At 37.3% G+C, this 21,568-nt stretch overlaps 1 protein-coding gene across 3 annotated transcripts in view; it reads left to right on the top strand.

Moving 5' to 3' along the window:
- The window catches only part of GPC6 (glypican 6), a 1,252,059-nt gene that overhangs the window by 313,279 nt on the left and 917,212 nt on the right, over positions 1 to 21,568 (top strand). For all 3 annotated transcript variants that reach the window (XM_006080336.4, XM_044926951.2, XM_044926950.2), the window contains exon 2: positions 62 to 220. In XM_006080336.4, the coding sequence (XP_006080398.1) occupies positions 62 to 220 (159 nt within the window). The remainder of the gene's footprint in view (positions 1 to 61; positions 221 to 21,568) is intronic.

Genomic DNA, 21,568 nt, shown 5'->3' with positions numbered 1-21,568 from the left:
AGAAAAACAAACACCCTGAAGGCCTGATCATTCTGTGCTGACATTCCCTTCCTTCTTACAGGAGAACACTTAAGAATCTGTCCTCAAGAGTACACGTGCTGCACCACGGAAATGGAAGACAAGCTCAGTCAACAGAGCAAACTGGAGTTTGAAAACCTGGTGGAGGAGACCAGCCACTTTGTGCGCACCACGTTCGTGTCCAGGCACAAGAAGTTTGACGGTAGGAGGCAGCTTTTCCTTCTCCTTGTGCTGGGTGTGCTTTTCGAGGCGAGATTCTTGATCCTATACGGAAAACATTTTCTTTAAGTGGAAGCTTTTCTTTCCTTCTTAAACATTTATACCTGTGTCTATTTTTAGGAAAGCCATGAGCACTCTTGACAGTTTGTACAGCTTGGAAAAACCTGAGTTAACAAAGAGCTGTTTGGCATTTGCAGTTTGCCTGTGAGATTTATTTGGAATGATTTTGGCTTACATTTTCATTATTAGAGTGATTCTAAGTCAGCTTTTGTCACACCATAGCTCGTCTTCAGTTTCCATCTAAGGATTTGCCTTGAAGTCATTAAATGTCATTTAAAATTATTTGAAATAGAATGTCACTTTTTAAGAGGACAGACTTGTTTTAAGTGCCAGTTGATGTGAACTCCTTTATTTTAGAATGTACATTTCCTGTAACGTAAGTAACTGCATTTTATATTGTAGTTGAAATTGTCTGGCAGAAGGTTTTGACCCTTCATTGATTTCCTGGTTATAAGCAATTGACTTCATTTCTATATTCTGTTTGTTAAATAAACATTTTGTATTAGAAAGCACAATGAGCAAAAATAAGTATGACTAGGATGCAGTGTTGGATTTTCCCATTGGAGCCTCAGAAAGATTTTCAAAAGCAATCTGACTTTTTCAACTGAATGAATAATGAGAACGATAAAGATAATATTCTTGGGTAGTGAGGTGTTGTCAGTGCTCTGTGAAATGAATGCCCCTTCCTATGGCTCCTTGTAAACCAGACTTTCAAATTGCAGCGACCCTTTCTTGGGTGCCTTGGTCTTAGGAAATTGCCCGACAGAAACAGAACAGCCATTCATTTCCTCCATCCTTTCCAATCAATGCACAACAAAGCTGGTTCAGAAAAATCTTCCTAAGTTTGTGTTTTTTTCTTTTTCTTTCTCTGTAGTAGATAAGATGTTCTTATTGGTGGCTGCTGTAAATTGGATGCGCCAATGTCTCTTAGATTAGTCCTCCAGGTTCTAAAATCAAGATTATGTAACATTTTCTGTGGAAATGAAAGGGACTTATATTGTTGCAAGTATATTTTAGCGTTTTCACGTTCTTCCTCTTTCTCTCACTCTGTGTTCAACTGTATGTGCGGATGTATCTAGAAGTAACTCTTTATTTATATATGATACTGTGACTATTGTTCCCTTGAGTGCAACTAGCAAGGACTTGGGAGTTGGCCTTGATTTACAGATTATAAATCCAGTGACTTTTAGGAGCCCTGAAGGGGCTCTGTTCTTGAGGAACTATAATGTACAGTATTACTTCAAATTGAAGCAAATTGAGATGTGTTATCCTATGTTACAGAAAGCAGGGGAGGGTGACCTGCTGCTCTGACTTTGACCTGTATCTTTAGAAAACAGCTCTTAGTGCTTTTATAAAGTTGTGCTCCAAAATTAAGTAGGAATAATCCCAGGGCAGCATTCACCTTGTGCTTGCGTGCAAGCTCAGTCACTTTAGTCATGTCCCACTCTTTGCCACCCTATGGACTAGAGCCCACCAGGCAATTCTGTCCGTGGGATTCTCTAGGCAAGAATACTGGAGTAGGTTGCCATGCCCTCCTGCAGACTTCCTGACCCAAGGATCAAACCTGTGTCTCAGGCAGGTTCTTTACCACTGAACCACTGGGGAAGCCCATGTTACATAATATATATTCCTTTAAATAAAAATATTAGACTTAAGGTAGATTTTTGGGGTATTGACTTTTTTTTTTTTTTTTTTTATGAGTAAAGCTATTCAGCAAGACTGAGTCAGGTACTTCCTGTATTCGTCTATCAGTGACTTTCAATATCTTTGGATTTATAATTATTAAAGTCAGATGTGTTTCTCCTATTAAAGAAACCACTCTCTCTTTCTTGCTTTCTCTCTCTCTGTCTCTCTCTTTATGCGTATGTTCTAAATTGTTCTAATGTATTTAAGGGTCTTATGTCAGTTGGTTTGACAGGACATTGATTTTGCTAAGATTTGATCTGACATGGGGGTGATGAATTCTTTAACTACAGTACATTTCATTGTAGTTGCATTAGGCTAGGATGGGAGAGAAGTTTAGGAAGCTTTCAGCTTTTTTTTTTCCCAAAATATAAATGGGATCTGGTGAGCTTAGTTTCTGAAGAGTTGTCTTAAAAAATTATAAAAATTAGTCACCATTATAATTTCTGCCCTTTGTTTGAGCAATTTCATGAAGGTCATCCATGCAATTGTATGATTTATCTTTTTATCCCACAAAAGTGATCCTGCCAAGTCACCTTTCAGGAATGCGGGTACATTCATGAGGGCAGTTTTCCATTTGTTCCCTTACGACTTTTTTTTTTATATTCCTGGATGAACCTGATGGTGCTTTGAGGGGCTTTATTTTTAGTAGCTTCCTATTCTGAGTCATTTTGCATGATTGCTGGAGTCTCTTGAACCAAAGTGTTCATTTTGCATCTCTGCCTCTGGTCCCACTTTCTCAGAGATCTTGATTTCTCATCTGGATTTTAGGCATCTTTGTTGGTTATGTGTTCTTTATTATATGAAAGAGGACTGTATCATATAAGAAGGTGGCCACTTACCTTCCTATTTTCAATAAGTACAGCAACTATTTAAATTGCACCTAATATATGTGATTCAGTCCAAACTCTATTCAGAGTGGCTAGATTCAATCACAGTTAATCATTAGTCTACAGTCTAGTCATTATGCTAGAAATGTTTTTATTCCATTTAGCTTGTCATTTTGTGGTAGAGGTGACTTTTAAAGAAATTCAGAAACATTTAACAGAACATAACATTACATTTATTGTCATATTCTTTCCCATTTTCTATTAATATCTTTGGTAATATTTAGTAGATACTGTATAAAATTATAAATATTCATTGCCTGGTTGGAAGCTAAACCTGAATGAATATGAATTTCCCCCAATTTCCTTAAAGGGCCCAGCTTTGCTCCCTAGCTCCATTAGCTGAAAATGTATTGTTGTGAAGCAGTGAATAGAAAAAAAGGGTAGCTGTGAGTCAATGAATTGAAAAAGTATATAAAACCAATTGTAGAAATATTTGCTCTTTAGCAGTGAATTTCCTTATAGATGAGTAGATTTTTCCCCCTTTTTTAAACATAGAGTTGAAATATGATGAATGTATATTCAAGTTTATATCCTTGGCACTAGTACTCTTCCAAGTGTCTTACATGGTTTTTATTTGTTTGTTTGTTCTTCCTTTTCTGGCCAAATCTCCACCTCTGCTTGGCGTTACACATCTCTGCAAACCCTTCACCTGTTGGCCAGAACCTGGCCACTGCTGATTCTCAAAGACACAGGGATGCTCTCAGTTTGCTCTGTAGCCAAGCCTAGGTTTCCCAATACACTCCAGTGGTTAAAATTATGGATGAAGGTCCAGCCAGGTACACCTGGAAGAATGATCACAACTCTATTCCCTGACCTATGGCCTTTCTCACTTTTGCCAAGTACCCCAGATAGCCAGAAATACACAAACAAATGGATCATATAAAAATACAGATAAACAGAGTGACATCTTTGTATACCCACTCATTTTCCTAGCATTTTGGTGTTTAGTAACTGCCCGACCTGTCAGATTGGCATCTGTGTCCAAATTCCAGTGGCTGTCTTGCTTCAAATTTGTAAAGATCTAGGAAAATGGAGAGCAACCAAATACTCAGATAATAGGAATGGTAATAGTAGGCAACATCTGGCCTCGTTCCTCGCCCATTACAGACGTTAACCTGTTTACCAGAAGTGAGCTGCAGTGCAGAGACACATAGACTCTCAGTGGCAGAGTCAGCGTCCTGTCCCAGGCTAGCCCTCCTGAGTGCTTGCTCTCAGCCACAACCACCCCATAATCTCTCTCTTGTTTTCTAGTCCCCACATGTGCTGAGATTTCACCATCAGCAGCATCTTTTCCTCTATCTCCCACTGCCAGTTACTCCCAGTAATTGTGGGAAAGAGGTGGAAATATCTTACAGAGAAATGTGGGAAGAGATTAAAAAAAAAATCCTTAAAGAAAGAAAATAAAATTACTCACCTAAATATAGTCCAGCCCCCAAGGAACTTGGAGCCTGGAGAGCGTAAATGACTTGCCAAGTTTCCACCAAGAATGATGAAACCAAGACTGTAACCTGATGCTCTTGACTTACATCAGACTTAGAAATAGTAATGTGATAGCAAGTTGATATTTGGCTGAAATTCTAACTCAGCTTTTATTTGTTTTCAGTGGACACTGGCTAAAAATTACTGATTTTCTTTCAACAAGGAAATTGTGATATTGGTGGGTAAAGAATCTAGCCATATTTTTGGAAAAGGCAGCATCAGTGTTTAATTGAATATTGTCCCTAAATTAAAGGGACATGAGTGTTTTGTGCAAAAAAAAGTTATTAAATCAATGAAGGCATGTTATTTATTCTCCTCACCTCGTGAAGCCCTGGTAGCTTCTATCCTGATGTAAGCACAAGCACCCTATTCTCGAGAGTCATATATGGAATATGGATTATTCAGAAACTGAAAAATTTAGTTGAAGGGATATATTACTTTGGCAGTTTTTTCTTTATATTTATTTGAGCTGGTATTTATTCATCTGAATCTCAATATGAGGTTTTTTGTTTAGTGTGTTCTTGGTCTTATTATTTTACTTTGCTTCTTGGTTTTTATTTATGTATTTTTATGATATACATTTGTCCAGAGATCTTGGCAGCAAGTACATTTTTAAAAGCAAAAGAAAAAGAAAAAAAAAAAGTTGAGCAGTAATTTCCATCTTCCCAAAGAACTTATTCCGTGGTAACACCCTCAGAATTCTCATTTTGACTGAATGCCGAAATAATTTATACATGGCGCCATAATATTTTTACGCTGCAAATCTGCTTGTGTTTTCTTTTTAAATATCATTTCTCATCTATATGCTGTAGAGATGACAATAATGTAATGATATCTTTAAAATATGGCCTAATTTTCTCACAGAATATACTTATTTGAAAAGGAAAAATCCCTGAGGAGTTTTCCTTATGGTAGCAGAGTCTTCTAAATTTCCTGTCACATGGGTGCTGTGTGTGTGTGTGTGTGTGTGTGTGAGTGAGATTTCAATTTGGAAACATTTATTCAGAACCTATTGTATAAAGACATCTAGCTAAGGGTCTAGGTCTAGTACATGCAAAGATGACTAATAATGACAAAAATATGGTCAGTCCATCACAGAATTTACCTTGTTGGGGGTCTAGACATCCGTATAAAGCTAACTCTAAGGGAGCCACAGTTGACTGCCATATTGTGGAAGTCCAGAGAAAACTGGAAGGAGTCAAGTATTTTATTGAGACACTGGAGAAGAAAATCAAAAATATAAGTGAATAGTGCTTGCTATGATAGGGTTTCCCTGGTGACTCAGTGGTAAAGAACCTGCCTGCCAATGCAGAGACATGGGTTTAATCCCTGAGTTGCGAAGATCCCCTGGAGTAGGAACTGGCCACCCACTCCAGTCTTCTTGCCTGGGAAATCCCATGGACAGAGGAACCTGGAGGGCTGCAGTCCACGTGGTCGCAAAGGAGTCAGACACAACTGAGCAACTAAACACGAGAAGACTTTTAGAAGATGGAACACACTGGACCCTGAAAGAATGACTTAAGGTGGTGAAGGTTAAAGAGGTGCCAGGAGGCGGGTGGCAGGAGGATATAGGCATCAATCTTGTTTGCACAGTCCACAAAGTCCTTGGGACATGCCAACATAATTACAATTGATTCCCCTCAACACTGTTAATTTATTGACATTTGGCATACATTCATGATGTAAATAATCTGCAGAAACATTTTTGTTCCAGTATCAGTCTGCTGTTGTTTTGTAACAACCAACCACAGCATTTCAGGGCATAAGTAAGATGCTTCTCTTTTTCCTTGAATGTGTCTTTGGGTAGCTGGAGTTTGGCTGTTTCAGGCCTTTGCTCAACGAGGCTGCCTCTAAACTGTGGATTTGGTCTGGTCTGTTCCAGATGTATTTTGGAAGTAGCTCTCTATCTACATTCTTCTCATGGTGGAGTCTGGAGACTATATTACACACATAGAAGCATGATGCCCCTTAAAGCCTAAATTAGAGTTGACTGGTTGTTGTCTCAGCTCCTGTTGGCCAAAACAGATCTTGTGGTCATTCCCACCATTGATGGTCAGAGAGTGTTTAACCCCGAAGAAGATGGAGGTGAGGAAAGGAGTAAATATTTCTACACCTAACCTACCACAGTCCTGGACTGACTTCTTCTTGCTGTCCCTTAAATAATGTTTTACCTTTCATGTTGACTTGTGATACATGTATTTTTGGCAGGTGGGCAAGGGTGGGGAGGGAGGCAGATTTTTCTAGTAATTCAAGAGCAATAATTATTTTCCAAATAAACTGCAGTTAGTCAAATACACCTGTTACAGACTACCTCCCATATCCTAGCACATTAACAAACACTTAGGACACACACACACCAGTTTCTTGATATTATTCAAGAATACACAGATGTGATATTTCTATTTCTTATGTTACTACCCCCCTTGATTATTGACCAGAATAACACATTAACTGTAACTTCCTGAGGGTTATCGTATTAATCAGCATATGATGTAGTTACCCAAATGCCTCCTTGAACATTGCTGGGCCAGTATATCAGCGATATATGGGCTTCCTTGCTGGCTCAGCAGTAAAGAGTCTACCTGCAATGCAGGAGAGCTAGGAGATGTGGATTCGATCCCTGGGTTGGTAAGATCCTGTAGAGGAGGGCATGGCAACCCACTCCAGTATTCTAGACTGGAAAATCCCATGGACAGAGGAGCCTGGTGGGCTATAGTCTATGGGGTCGCAAAGAATTGGACATAACTGAAGTGACTGAATACATACATATCAGTGATATGAATTTCATCTGGATGACACTCCTCTGGAAGTCAGAATGTGCTGAATTGGGTTTTAGAAATTAGAGAAATGGTCTCTCTGGCTTTGGAAAGTAATCTGACAATTTTCCCAAAGGGCAGCCCTTCCAAAAACAAGAATCATCTAATCAGGCGTTGGGTTTTGCCGGAATTGGTAAACAGATTTATAAATCGCAAATGCCTTCCTTGTGCGGGGTGTTGGGATAAATGGTCCTTGCATGGTTGAAGACTCTTTCAATGCAGAGCATGAAGAACCCAGATCTTTGTGTAAGTGGAATCTCCCTCCCTCCTTCCTTTCTTCCTTCCTTTCTCTCTCTGTCTCTCTTTCTTCTCTTTGGGCAAATCTTTCAAAACTAAGAAAATACTGCTGATCAATAGCTTTGTGTCCTTTGTGATAGACTCCCAATCATTTTCTAATTCTTATCCCACTACCACATACCTCAGAGTAACTGAAAACATTAAGCTCCCAGTGTAGTTGTAATATTATCATCTTATTATCACCAATTCCCTTGCATGGTGGCTTTGCTGAGCAGCTGTTTCACAGACAAGCCAGTTCTTTTAAGTATTTCTCTATCAGAGGCTGAGACCAGCCTACCAGAAGGGTTCTTGGTCATGAATGTTAATGAGCAGACAAGTATCTCTTCCTTGACAGTGGCTCTCTAATCCTTTGAGTAAGCATGACTAAATTATAAGAGAAATTTTATTTCAGTTAAATTCATCTGCCACTGGATAGAGAAAACAGGTTTTCTTATTTTAATGAAAATCAAGAAAAACATTTAATGGTTATGTAAATTAGAGTTTGGTGGAAACATTTTGGTCCCCAGACCTGGGAATGCAGTAGCTCAGTGTAGACTGGTTCAGTTGTGTGATGTGTATAAAGTTGATGGAAACTTCATTATCTCCTGTGAGGTGTGATGTGCAATGGGGAACAGTGTAAGTCCTAACTCTTGATCTGGAGTTTTATATGAAGACGCTCTTGACCTTTCTCAAGTGGTGTGGAATTGGAATAAAAACTGGGCTTTCTTCATTCACTGAGACGAGATAAGACCTCCCTTTTCCAAGCAAATAACATGATAAATGAATAAGAAAAATGTTTGTATGCTTTTTTAAGATTCAAAAGCAAACTATGCAGGCAAATCTTTATTTCAAATGGAATACCCTGTCCTGATGGAGTCCCTGAGGTAGACACTTAGAAGGAACAAGATGGACATAAAAATTATCATGGTTGAAACTGGTTAGTGAGTCCATGGGTCTTTCTTATAATGTTCTCACTTTTGGGTGATCCCCAATATCTGTAATTAATATTTTTTTAAAGAGAGAACTGACTTAAGCACATGCAGGACTGAAGATTTCCAAACTGTGAATTCATTCCCAATGCAGAACAGTGTTAGTGGATATTGCCAGTCTTATGTCTTGCCAATTCAATGATGGTAAATTTTTACTAGTTTTAAATGTTTTAAATAGTAAATTCAACATGCCATTTTCAAATTGCAGAGATGAACATAACTTATAGATCTTTTAACTCAGATCAGGGTCACTTAGCTTCTGCTTCCACCCAACATTTTATTATTGTGTTGCTAGAACTGGCATCTCTAGTTTATCTGCAAGAACAGGCCTGTGAAAATGAGGCTAAATCCTTAGATGTTCCTATTAAGTGTGATTCAAAATGTCAAACTCTTGGTTAGAAAATGTATGGACACCAAGACAAGCAGATTATTCCAACACAAACTTTGGCAAGATTCAGAAGAAAACATAAGGTGTAGATTATAAATGCATTATAAATAATATTCCTATATCACTAGGTAGTCTTCTAATGATTCTTCGTTGAAGCACAACCATCATGAGCTCTATGTGTTTGGCTTTTTAGCAAATCCAAAGGAAAAGACAGCATGTCTAAACAATTAATTCCATGTGATTCCCTTTATTCCATTAAAAAGGGGGAGAATCCTAATCTCACATGCAGAGGTAGATTTAGCTAATAAGCTTGCATGATTCATGACACTCAGAGAAATTGTAGGGAAAAATCACCCATTACAGTTTCAGAATTTTTCATTTATTATTCTTTCAAATGGTTTTTTAATATTCATTAAATAGACAAATATTATTCTTCAGATGATTATATAAAGTAATACGTGATCTTCATACTGTATCCTCCCTACCTAGTGGTTTAATTGAATCCAAACAACTTGAAAATGAAAGACAAACTTTGAAGGAAGATAGCAGGAAATTGGGCCTCCAAGGCTTTTCCATGTTGGAAGAAACTGTACTTCTCCACCTATTTTTTGTATGAAAATCTCTTTGCATATTTTCTGCTTTTGAAAGAACAGTGTGTAGTCACTACAAGTTTTGGTTCTCTTGCTGTCTTATCTCCTTCCCTTCGGTGCTTATGAAGTTGACACCTTATCACTTTCACTTATTTAGTGTTCTTTTAATAGTATTCTTGAAAAAAAAGTATGATCTATTCCCTGTTGAAGTCTAAGCTCATTAAGTATAGAGATTAGGTCTCCTATTTCTATTTTATCTTCCTAGACTTGACTTAATATGGAACATATTTAACAATGCTGCAGTGTTGTTTGACTGTGGCACCAAGCCGCACAGACCCAAGGGCACAGACCAGTCAGATGAATTACTTAAGCTCCTATAATAAATGCGGCAGAAGAAAATAGGAAGCCTTGAATTTTAGTTATCTATTAACTCTGAGGGTCCATAAACCTGGAAGTCATATTTGATTTCAGCAGTATTTATTCCAGTGGATTTAATAGAACTAATTTTAAATTCCCAGAATGAAGGTGATCTTTATTTGGAGTGGAAGGAGAACCTTAGCTCAAAAAGTGGGATGAGTGCACTTAAACACACGTACACACAGAGGTTTATACATGTGAGTAAGGAGGGATTAAGAGACACGAGTCTCTCAAAGGACCAGTTAACACAGAGATTTGTGTGCTCAAACTCTGGAAATTTTTAAAAAATATTTTTAAACATTAAAACATTTTCTTTCTTTATTGGACTGTTTTGATGTTTTCATTAAAAGTCAAATAACCCTATAAGTAAGGATATATTTCTGAGATCTCTATTTGTCTGTCCTTAAGCCCTTGCTACAATGCCTTGATTACTGTCACTTCATAGTAATTTTTAAAGCTGTGTTAGTCCTCTTCCAATTTCAAACAGTACAGTCTGTGATTCTGTGGTCCCTTTGGGATTTAGAAATCTTCATTTTGTTTAAGCATCTCACATGTCTGGGTCAGCACCCTTTGAGTATCACTGGGTAAGTGGAGTTGAGAGATCAGTTATCAGGATGTCGGGCTGAGGCAGATAAGAATGACAGAAGCTTTTCCATCTTTGCTGTGTCCTGTCAAGGTCATTTAAGGGCTGCCAATAAAAGGTCCACCATATGTAAGGTGGGATTCAAGCATCTATTGACCAAATGGTGTTTTTTCTTTTTTTATACCTTATTCAAGTTTCTCTTTTTCCCTTCTGATTTTAACACTGAATTGCACTCCAGATCTGCAACTCATGTAATGTTTTGCAGGCCAAATTATTCTACAGTTGATTTTTTTTTATATTTGTGAACCACAAATTTTCTGTTTCCTCTTTTATTTTCTAGTTTCTAACAAATACTTATTTTTCTAGTTTCTAACAAATACTTATTTTTTAGACACTTATAGTTTCTAACAAATACTTATAGTTTCTAACAAATACTTATCTTTCACAATCTAGAAAATGCATTTCAATTTTTTTTTCTCTTTTTTTGTGGCTTACAGGATGTTTTCTGAAGCCAAGTATATAATTTATTTTAATAGCATTTTTAAAGTATTATATGCTTTTTATAGAAAACTTGGAGAATTTAACTTAAGGCATTAAAGAAGTTAAAGTTACTTTAAATTTTGGCTCACTTGTGGAAAAAAATCTGATCTCTGAGGACACTGAGGTAAACATATAGTAATACAAATGTTTGATTTCTCATGAGAGTTTATTCAACTAACTTCTAAAAAAATAAAATAAGTTGAAACTCTTATTTCCTATGTTTAATAGTTTATAATATAAAAGGAAAACCAGAACCCAGTCCCTGTAGGAGGGAGGGAGGGATTTCCTGTTTTGGGGGGAATAATATTTCCCTACCCTTTATAGCATTTGGTCAATAAAACGTTGGATCACTTTTATTAATACTATAATTGGGTTGGTGTTCTTTACTGAGAGTGTAATCAGAATTATGTCAACATAGTTCCGAAGATTTGTGGGATATAATAAATTATGATGTATATTAAAGAAAGGGTCAAAGAAGTAAGTAGGATGAATCTTCTTCACAAAGTAATGAGTTAAGGAAAACAATTCCAAGAAAAAAAGAAAATCTATCATTGCTTCCACTCTTCCCCCTTCTATTTGCCATAGTGATGGGACTGGATGCCATGATCTTAGTTTTCCATAAGAATCTCTGACAGTCCCATGGAACCACGTAGGCAAGTATCTAAGTAGCAATAACACAGACTGGTGCCAAGTGTGAAAATACAGATAAAGTAGAAGAAGCGAATGAAATCACTCCATTAAGGACAGACTATAGACAATTCTGAAAAGATCTAATGAAAACTCGCTTGGAAGCTGGGGAGGAGTTGGACATCAGTTTGGAAGGATGTGGAAATGTGAGGGAAGGTGTGGAGGCGGGGAATCTGGCGATACAGGCTTAATTCTGTTGGTGAACAAAGCATGCTTGAATGAAAGAGGAGCTGGACCCATTGGTAAGGTCCTTGTGTATGCTAAAAAAGTGGAAAAATGCTTCTATTCTCTGAAAATCAATGGGTTTTCTTGTTTATTTTCATTTAAATAATTGAGTTGACTGTTGATCTTGAAGTTCTGTCGACCAAAGTTAAAATCCCTGTTGAACAACAACTTACAAAGTTTATACTGTGCGGTTTGTTCTGTTTAATTAATGGCTGACAGCAGGCATGTGGATTAGAGAACAAAATGAATTCAGTTGATTCCTTAGATCCTTCAGTGTTAGGGCCTGTATAATATTTGTAAATGAACAGTCAAATTCCAGGCATCTGTGATTGAGTTTGTTTCACGTGTAGTGCGTGTATGAGAATGCTTTACAAGAGGACTGGTAAAATGTTGGTTCCACCACAAAGTACAAAGTTTCAACAGTGATGTGTGGGGAATGGTAGGTTAAAGCATACACTGTTCTTCCAGTATCTTACTTTTCAGGTTCCTCATGACAGTGAATGTGTGTTACTGTTGTTTGTTGTAGTTTCCAAGTCACGTTCGACTCTTTGCAACTCCATGGACTGTAGCTCGCCCAATTCCTCTGTCCATGGATTTTCCAGGCAAGAACACTGGAGTGGGTTGCCATCCCTGCCCCCCACCCCAGGACATCTTCCCAACCCCGGGATTGAAACTGTGTCTCCTGCATTGCAGGTGTGTTCTTTACTACTGGGCCACCAGGGCAGCCTAAAAAAATATGAAACACTTCACAAATTTGTGTGTCATCTTTGCTAAGTCACAAAAAATTGTTAAATGGCCCATCTGATTATAAAATGAGCATTACCTTTCATAAGGCCCTTCTGTATACACCATACCTGAGCCTATGAAATGATTTGTCTTGTGGAAATTTTCTCACAATTGTGTCAGATCCCAATTTCAAAAGCTAATTGGTTTTGATTTTCATTTCTCTGATAATGAGTGATGTTGAGCATCTTTTCATGTGTTTGTTAGCCATCTGTATGTCTTCTTTGGAGAAATGTCTATTTAGTTCTTTGGCCCATTTTTTGATTGGGTCATTTATTTTTCTGGAATTGAGCTGTAGGAGTTGCTTGTATATTTTTGAGATTAGTTGTTTGTCAGTTGCTTCATTTGCTATTATTTTCTCCCATTCTGAAGGCTGTCTTTTCACCTTGCTTATAGTTTCCTTTGTTGTGCAGAAGCTTTTAAGTTTAATTAGGTCCCATTTGTTCATCGCAGCACTGTTTATAATAGCCAGGACATGGAAGCAACCTAGATGTCCATCAGCAGATGAATGGATAAGAAAGCAGTGGTACATATACACAATGGAGTATTACTCAGCCATTAAAAAGAATACATTTGAATCAGTTCTAATGAGGTGGATGAAACTGGAGCCTATTATACAGAGTGAAGTAAGCCAGAAAGAAAAACACCAATACCGTATACTAATGCATATATATGGAATTTAGAAAGATGGTAACAATAATCCTGTGTACGAGACAGCAAAAGAGACACTGATGTATAGAACAGTCTTTTGGACTCTGTGGGAGAGGGAGAGGGTGGGATGATTTGGGAGAATGGCATTGAAATATGTATAATATCATATATGAAACGAGTCGCCAGTCCAGGTTCAATGCATGATACTGGATGCTTGGGGCTGGTGCACTGGGACGACCCAGAGGGATGGTGTGGGGAGGGAGGGGGGAGGAGGGTTCAGGATGGGGAACACATGTATACCTGTGGCAGATTCATTTTGATATATGGCAAAACCAATACAATATTGTAAAGTTAAATAAAATAAAATTTAAAAAAAGCTAATTGGTATTCGAACTTGTTAAATTTCACATTGTTATATTTCATGAATTGTTACATTTCTGTTTCAAATATCTAACATAAAGTTTCCCCCCAGCAATATTACATGCAAGCATATAGGATAACAACCCTGCAACAAGTATTCCAGTCAGCCACTGTGGTAGACTCATAACTAATGATAATTGCCCTCTTCATGTAACGAGGTAAATTTTCTCAGTAACAATTTAGTATGCAACTGACTTAGTATATAGATCATTGGGGATGGATGAATACAAACATCTCTGTGCACTCAAATCCTTCCCATCATTGAAAACCCCAGAGCCTCAGGAGCTCTGTTAAGAAGTCTACATTATGTAAAGATATGCATATTTACTTATTGCCCATTTATATAGTGCTTATTAAGTTACTATTGGTTTTCCAGAGCTGCTTTTTAGCACCCTTAAATCCTCACTGAAAATGTGTAATTTTTAAAGGCAACAGAAATCTCCGTTGGTTCACATTATTAGAAATGGACTGATCCACAATAGCGTGGTGTGCTCTTGGCTGGTTGCCAGTGGTGAATGAAGGCTGCATCACTGGATGACTAATGGTATCTCTTATCCCCAGGTTCACTCTCTGTGGTTAATATTGAACCAAGTCTACTTGTGTAGAGTTTTTTAAAGAGGCCAAGACATTAAGATTCCTTAGCGCAAACATCACCCGTGCATCACCTGCACAGCTAAATGGATTTCTTGCCAATGAGTAATGCTGTTCCTTCACTACACAGTCGACACAGAAAATGCCAGGACTTGATTCAGGGAATGCAGCCCTCTTCTGACTAAGGTTCTTCATTAAGGACCCTTTGATGAATCCATTTCTGCTCTGTTCCATTCCTCATTTGAAGGAAACATGTTCTAAAGATCATCAGTTTTAGGCAAAGTTAAAGACAAGATTTTTTTTGTAAAAAAAAAAAAGAGATCAACAATATGTTTTTCTTCTTTATGAGAATTTTGTTCAATAGCATAGCACAATGATTTCATGGGAGCTTAATAAAAGCTACCTAGATAACAGAGCAGAAAGTTAGCTGTGTTTTTTTGCTAATGTAAAACCCTAAGTGTGGTTTTATTCTCTTCTCTCATTGCCCATTAGCTTCCTGTTAAATCAGCTTTCTTAGTATTTGAACAATAATTAAGGGACGGATCATTGTTGTCAAATATCTTAACCTTACAGACAATGTCTCTTTAATATAAATAATATATTGAAAGAAATAAAGCATCAGTGGCCTTTAGAAAGGCTAATTAGCTTGAGCAGTGGTGACTAATAATGTTTTTTTTCCCCCACAATTTTTTTTGACCTCTAAACAAACTTGAGCACACAGAATAAACTATCGGGCTAGATATTCAATGATCCAAATTAAGAAGACCTTTCTTTTTACTCAGTGATCAGATACTAAATTTAAAGAATATAATTAATTTCTCCCATTGGAATACTAGGGTCTGAGGAATAGAGGATATTTTTTCAAAGTACTAAGGGTAAAGAAAAATGTGTTCACACATTTATATCAATAATTGCATATTATATTGTATCCAGTAACCCATTGTGTGTTTTTTCAACTGTAATGCTTATGTCCCAGTATTGTTTTCTTTTCCATTTCCTCCAGGAAATAAAAGTTAACTGGATCCTGAGTTACATTTTGTGTGTTACATTAGCTAACAGAACTGGTATTGGGAAATGGGGCCAAATGTACAAGAGCTGAAAGGTTTTCTTTTTGAGTATTTGTTTGCAAAACAAGCCCAGGATAATGGAGTATCATTTGTGGGAAGCTGAGCCATGCTGGGTGCTCATTAGATAACTTAGAAAGACTCTTGTTTGCACCCCACCTTGCAGATAGTTGCATGTGTTTCAATTAAAATCTCCATTTACTTCCAGCTGGTAATGTTAGCATCCATTCCACCGACAGAGAGTAAAGGTCGCAACCTCCTGCCTGAACAGATATTTAAAGAAAACCTGCCATTTGCCTCCTTTGTGTAGGGACCTGTGAGCCACCCAGAGCAAACTTGGGGAGCAGATTCTGGAGGGTCAGATTGCAGGGGGGCTTTTCCCTTATTTACCGAGGCAGCTTTGGTATCTGCTGGTCCAGATGCTACAGCCGCTGTTGCTTTGTGGCTTGGGATCCAGCAGCAGCTGTCGTTCTTTGCTAGAGCGTGCTGCTGACATTCCAAATTTAATAGTCTGAGACCTTAGTCGTTGGAAGCTACGCTGAAAGTTAATTTGCTGAATCCAAGTTTATTTTCCTACCTAAACCACCATTTGTGATAGAGCCTTTCCCCCACGATGCACAGTAAGGTGAGGAAAGGAATTCTTTGCTGTCCTTAGCAGGCTGAAGGGCAAGAGAACGCAGTGATTCCCGAGCAGAGCGGAGGCCGGGTGTCCTTGTGACTTGGCTGTGTTCTGGCTGTCAGATATCTGACCCCACGCCCTGCCGCTTTCTACCTTCATAGCAGTAGGCAACCTGATGGAACTTACTAGTTTCTCCATCTCAAACAATTAGGACAATAATTTCTACCTGATGGAGTGTTGCAATGAGAAAGCAAACATAAAGCACCTTTGCTAATGCCTGCTCCATAGTTATAGTTTACTCTTTTTTTGAAATTAAATTTTATTAGAGTACAGTAGCTTTACGATTTTGTGTTCATTTCTGCTGTGCAGCAAAGTGAATCAGCTATATATATATATATATATATCCTCTCTTATTTGGATTTCCTTTCCATTTAGGCCACCACAGAGCATTGAATAGAGTTCCCTATGCTGTAGAGTAGGAATCCATTAGTTATCTGTTTTATACACGGTGTCAATAGTGTATATTATATAGTATCAATAGTACATATTTTTTGTTCATGAGCCACATAACCTTTATGAGGTTTTTCTGATAAATGAAAAGCTCTACATTCCCTTGCTTCTTTTTTGAGCCAAAATTAATGTTCTTGCTCAATAAATATGAACATTCCCATACATTCAACTAATTATAGCTGATATTTATTCAGTTATATCTTGTGCCTTGGCACACCACATTTTCCATCTCATATAGCCTTCACAGGAACTTCCCTGGTCGCTTAGACAGTAAATGTGTCTGCCTACAATGTGGGAGACCTGGGTTCGATCCCTGGATCTGGAAGATCCCCTGGAGTGGGAAATGGCAACCCATTCCAGTACTCTTGCCTTAAAAATCCCATGGACAGAGAAACCTGGTAGGGGACACAAGTCGGACACAACTGAGCGACTTCACTTTCACAACAATCTAGCCTTCACAACAATCTAACAAGGTAGGTGATATTACTATTATTCCTATTTTCTAGCTGTATAAGTTCTTGCCTAGAGACTTAAATAATTTGCGTGAGTTTGCATAGCTTGTAAGAGTCAAGAGCTGGGATTAAATCCAGCCCAAACCCTTTACCAAGCCATAGTTTCTCCCAGAAGGAAAGCAAATCAAATTACCTTGAAATGAAGTATTTGAACTCTGTTTCTAAAGTGAAAGTTTATATATGAGTAATGGGAAGTTAAGGCAACCCTGCTATTGCTTTATAGCTTTTTCCATTCCCTGGACTCTAGATAGTTGGTAGATGGATTCATTTTATTCTATTCTATTTTATATTCTATTTTATTATATTTTCAGTGGCAATCATTATTTCATGACTAATGCTTTGACATTCTTTTTTTCAAAATTATTTATTTTTTATTCAGTTAGTTGTTATTGAGTTAGTTGTTCTATTTAGTTGTTAGTTTAGTTATTATTTAGTTGTTTTGTATGGTTACTTTACACTGCTATACAGCAAGCTTATTAGCCATACATACACTATCCCCCTTTTCTGGATTTCCTTCCCATTTAGGTCACCAGAGAGCATCGAGAGGGGTTCCCTGTGCTATACAGTAGGTTCTCATTAGTTATCTATTTTATGCGTAGGTATTACTATGTGTATATACGTCAATGCCAATAGTATATCCATGTCAATTCTCACCTCCCAGTTAATTCCGCCACCCTTCCCTCTTGGTATGCAGACATTTGTTCTCTATGTTTGTGTCTCTATTTCTGCTTTGCAAATAAGATTATCTTTACCACTTTTCTAGATTCCACATATATGCATTAATATATAATATTTGTTTTTCTTTCTGACTTACTTCACTCTGTATAACAGTATCTAGGTTTATCCACATCTCTCCAAAGGACATAAGTTCATTCCTTTGTATAGTAGAATAATATTGAATTTTATATATATATATATATATACATATATATATACACACACACACACATACCACATCTTATTTATCTATTCCCCTAATGATGGACATTTAGGTTGCCTCCTTACCCTAGCTATTGTAAATCTATGCTTTGGTATTCTCACTTGGACATATCTGGGTATGATTCAGTTAACTATAAAAAGGCATGGAAGGTTTAAACTTGACATGTCTATACCAAGATGGACTTAGTTGTAGGTGCTGCCAGTACAGCGTGGCAGGAGCATAGAGAGAAACAGTCTTTAGAAAGTATAATTACCAGCAACAGTTTGGCCAAATAATCTACCTTTCTGCAAAGTTACCAGGATTCTCTATAGACAGAAGAGTGCCATCACTGGGGATTTAGGCACAAGTAATATGTCTAGCCATGCAGAGACCCAGTTGACCCTTGGGAAATGCCAGTCCTGGGCATAGTGACAGGATCCCTGTTTAAGAGCTTATGTCTAAAGCTTGGCCTATGAGAAACACTACAAAGATTGAATCTCAGACCCAGTAAACAAGACCCATTTTCAACCAGAACTGGTGCCTCAAATTCTAATCCAAATAGTAGCAAGTATGTCATTAGATCTAGAAATTCTTGTGTCCTTCATTGCTAATGTCAAGGGCTCCTGTGTCTACAGATGGGAGGCTGAGAACCAAAGAGAGACCAATTCTGCTAGCAGAAAAGGGCACGTGTTGCTTATTCCGAGGAAATCATTGACACTCCAACAGCATGAAGTTGCAAGAGTTATATTGAATTGTATGAAACATTAAAGACAAGATTTTTTAAATGCAAAATTGTGTTATATATTTCCTACTTTAGCCCATGAAAGAAATCATATAGTTTGTGATAATGTCACTGTTTTAATGTAAGGGTTAAAATATAGCAGTTCTCTCTCTTCCAAGAAGGGTATGTTCCAAGAGGCCCAGTATATGCTTGAAACTGGAGATAGTACCAAATCCTGTGTATATTGGTTCTTTATATATATATACATACACACACACATATCCTTATGATAAAGTTTGTAAATTAGGAACAGTAAGAGAATATCCAAATTGCCAGTATCAGTACTCTTGCACGTTAGAGTTATTATTAAGTAAAATAAGCTTCCTTGAATACAAGGACTTGTAAAACTATGGCAGCTAGGTGGCTTCTAAGAGACTAGTGGGTGTGATTCTGATGGATAAAAGGATGAATCATGTTGCAGGCTGAACAGTGAAAGATTTCATCAGACGACTTTGAATGACATGCAAATTAAAGCTTATGAATTATTTCTGGAATTTTCCACTTAATGTTTTTGGACCTCAAATAGCTGAAACTAAGAAAAGCAAAACCATGGATAAGGGGGGACTACTGTAGTTAAAGTTTCTAAAGATTCTATAAAACCTAAAAATATGTACTTAAAAAAATGTATTCTTGATTTCACTAATATTTCTTTTTTTTTTATTCATAGTTAGCAGTTGTGTAAACTTCCAACAGACTCAAAGAAGTGAATGACTGTTTATACACACACAGACATACATATAGTATATTTGGTCATATATAATAGTAACTCATAACTCGTGATGGTGTTTTGTTTGGGGGATGAAACCAACCTCTAGGAGCAAGACTGAGAAAAAGATGTATCAGTGTATATCCTTTATACCTGTTGAAAGCTGATTTTATATATATATAATTATATATATAGTTTATATATATAAATTATATATATGTATAAAATAATTTTATATATTATATATAGTTTTATATATAAAATATATATATAATTTTTATATATGATTTTATATAGTTTTATATATAAAATTTATATATATATAATTTATATATATGATTTTATATATATATAAAATAATGCTTGATTATATATATGTGTGTGTGTGTATACATATGTGTGTATATATATATATATATATATATATATATATATGGATTCTGTGTATGTACTCAGTTGCTCCATCATGTCCAACTCTTTTCCACCCCATGGACAGTAACCCATCAGTCTCCTCTTTCCATGGGATTGTCCAGTCAAGAATTCTGGAGTGGGTTTCCATTTCCTCCTCCAGGGGAGCTTCCCAACCCAGGGATTGAACCCCTGTCTCCAAGTCTCCTGTGTCGCAGATGGATTCTTTACCACTGAGCTGCAGGGGAAGCTGTACATATAGGGTTTACCTACCCAAAAAATATATTTTTAAGAACAAACAAATGCAGCTATTAAGGAGAATCATTAATCTTCAAATTCACTACTTAACAAGATGTGGAAATTAGCTTGTGAAAGCCTTTTGTTTTTCTACTCTCCACTCTCATTTCAAAGTAACCACGTTTATGTCAAAGTCAATGATGAAAACACTTTTAAGTTCAGTGAAACATGTTTTTTTTTCCTCCTCTGAAGAGCACTTTTTACCTCTAAGAAGTGAATGACTTTGACATTTGGATATTGTACTGTTTCTTTTTTAAGCATGTTTTGTCATATGAATTAATTCCAGGAAAAGGCCAATTCATTGTTTAAAGATTTTGCATAACCAAATAAGGTGTTAACTAGGAGTTGTGTCTTGGGAACTGTTCATCACGCCACACCCCTTATTAATACCCTAAGTCTATTCATTAACCCTGTACTGTTGCTTTTAATATTTTAAAAATTTTTACCCTTTCCTGTGTTATTTTCTACCTTTTCCTATGCCATTCCTAAACTGAAATTAAATAAAATCAAGAAAGACAAATCTTACATCAGGATATATCATTTGCATCATAAAGTAGCATTTTTATCAGTTGATTTTCCTTCTTCAACTTTGTCAACATGTTGGTGTCATTGTCATTCTCCTGCATGTCCCTTTCCTTATCAGTTCAGTTCAGTTCAGTCTCTCAGTTGTGTCCGACTCTTTGTGACCCCATAAATCGCAGCACGCCAGGCATCCCTGTCCATCACCAACTCCTGGAGTTCACTCAGACTCACGTCCATCAAGTCAGTGATGCCATCCAGCCACCTCATCCTCTGTCGTCCCCTTCTCCTCGTGCCTCCAATCCCTCCCAGCATCAGAGTCTTTTCCGATGAGTCAACTCTTCACATGAGGTGGCCAAAGTACTGGAGTTTCAGCTTTAGCATCATCCCTTCCAAAGAAATCCCAGGGCTGATCTCCTTCAGAATGGACTGGTTGGATCTCCTTGCAGTCCAAGGGACTCTCAAGAGTCTTCTCCAACACCACAGTTCAAAAGCATCAATTCTTCGGTGCTCAGCCTTCTTCACAGTTCAACTCTCACATCCATACATGACCACAGGAAAAACCATAGTCTTGGCTAGATGGACCTTTGTTGGCAAAGTAATGTCTCTGCTTTTGAATATGCTATCTAGGTTGGCCATATGTCCCCAGTCTCATAGACCATGTGCATAACTCCAACACCATTATATTCCTAGATCTATGTCTCCGTGTCTCCATTCCTCTTTCTGTCGTCAAAGGGAAAGAGCAACACTGAATGTAACATTGTGCAATTTAAGACCTCAGTTATGTACCTGCTCCAGTCTGGCTGGTACTGGTCCCTCTGCAGTTTTGGAGATGAAAAGCTTGTAGGGAAAACCCTGAAGGAATTAAAATGGGTACTGGTTCATTGTTTATATGGGAGCATTTTAACAAGAAGCTCCCTCAGGGATA

This window comes from Bubalus bubalis, chromosome 13 (genome assembly GCF_019923935.1).
Source record: "Bubalus bubalis isolate 160015118507 breed Murrah chromosome 13, NDDB_SH_1, whole genome shotgun sequence".
NCBI classification, from domain to species: Eukaryota; Metazoa; Chordata; class Mammalia; order Artiodactyla; family Bovidae; genus Bubalus; species Bubalus bubalis.
This window is presented reverse-complemented; position numbering and strand designations above follow the sequence as displayed.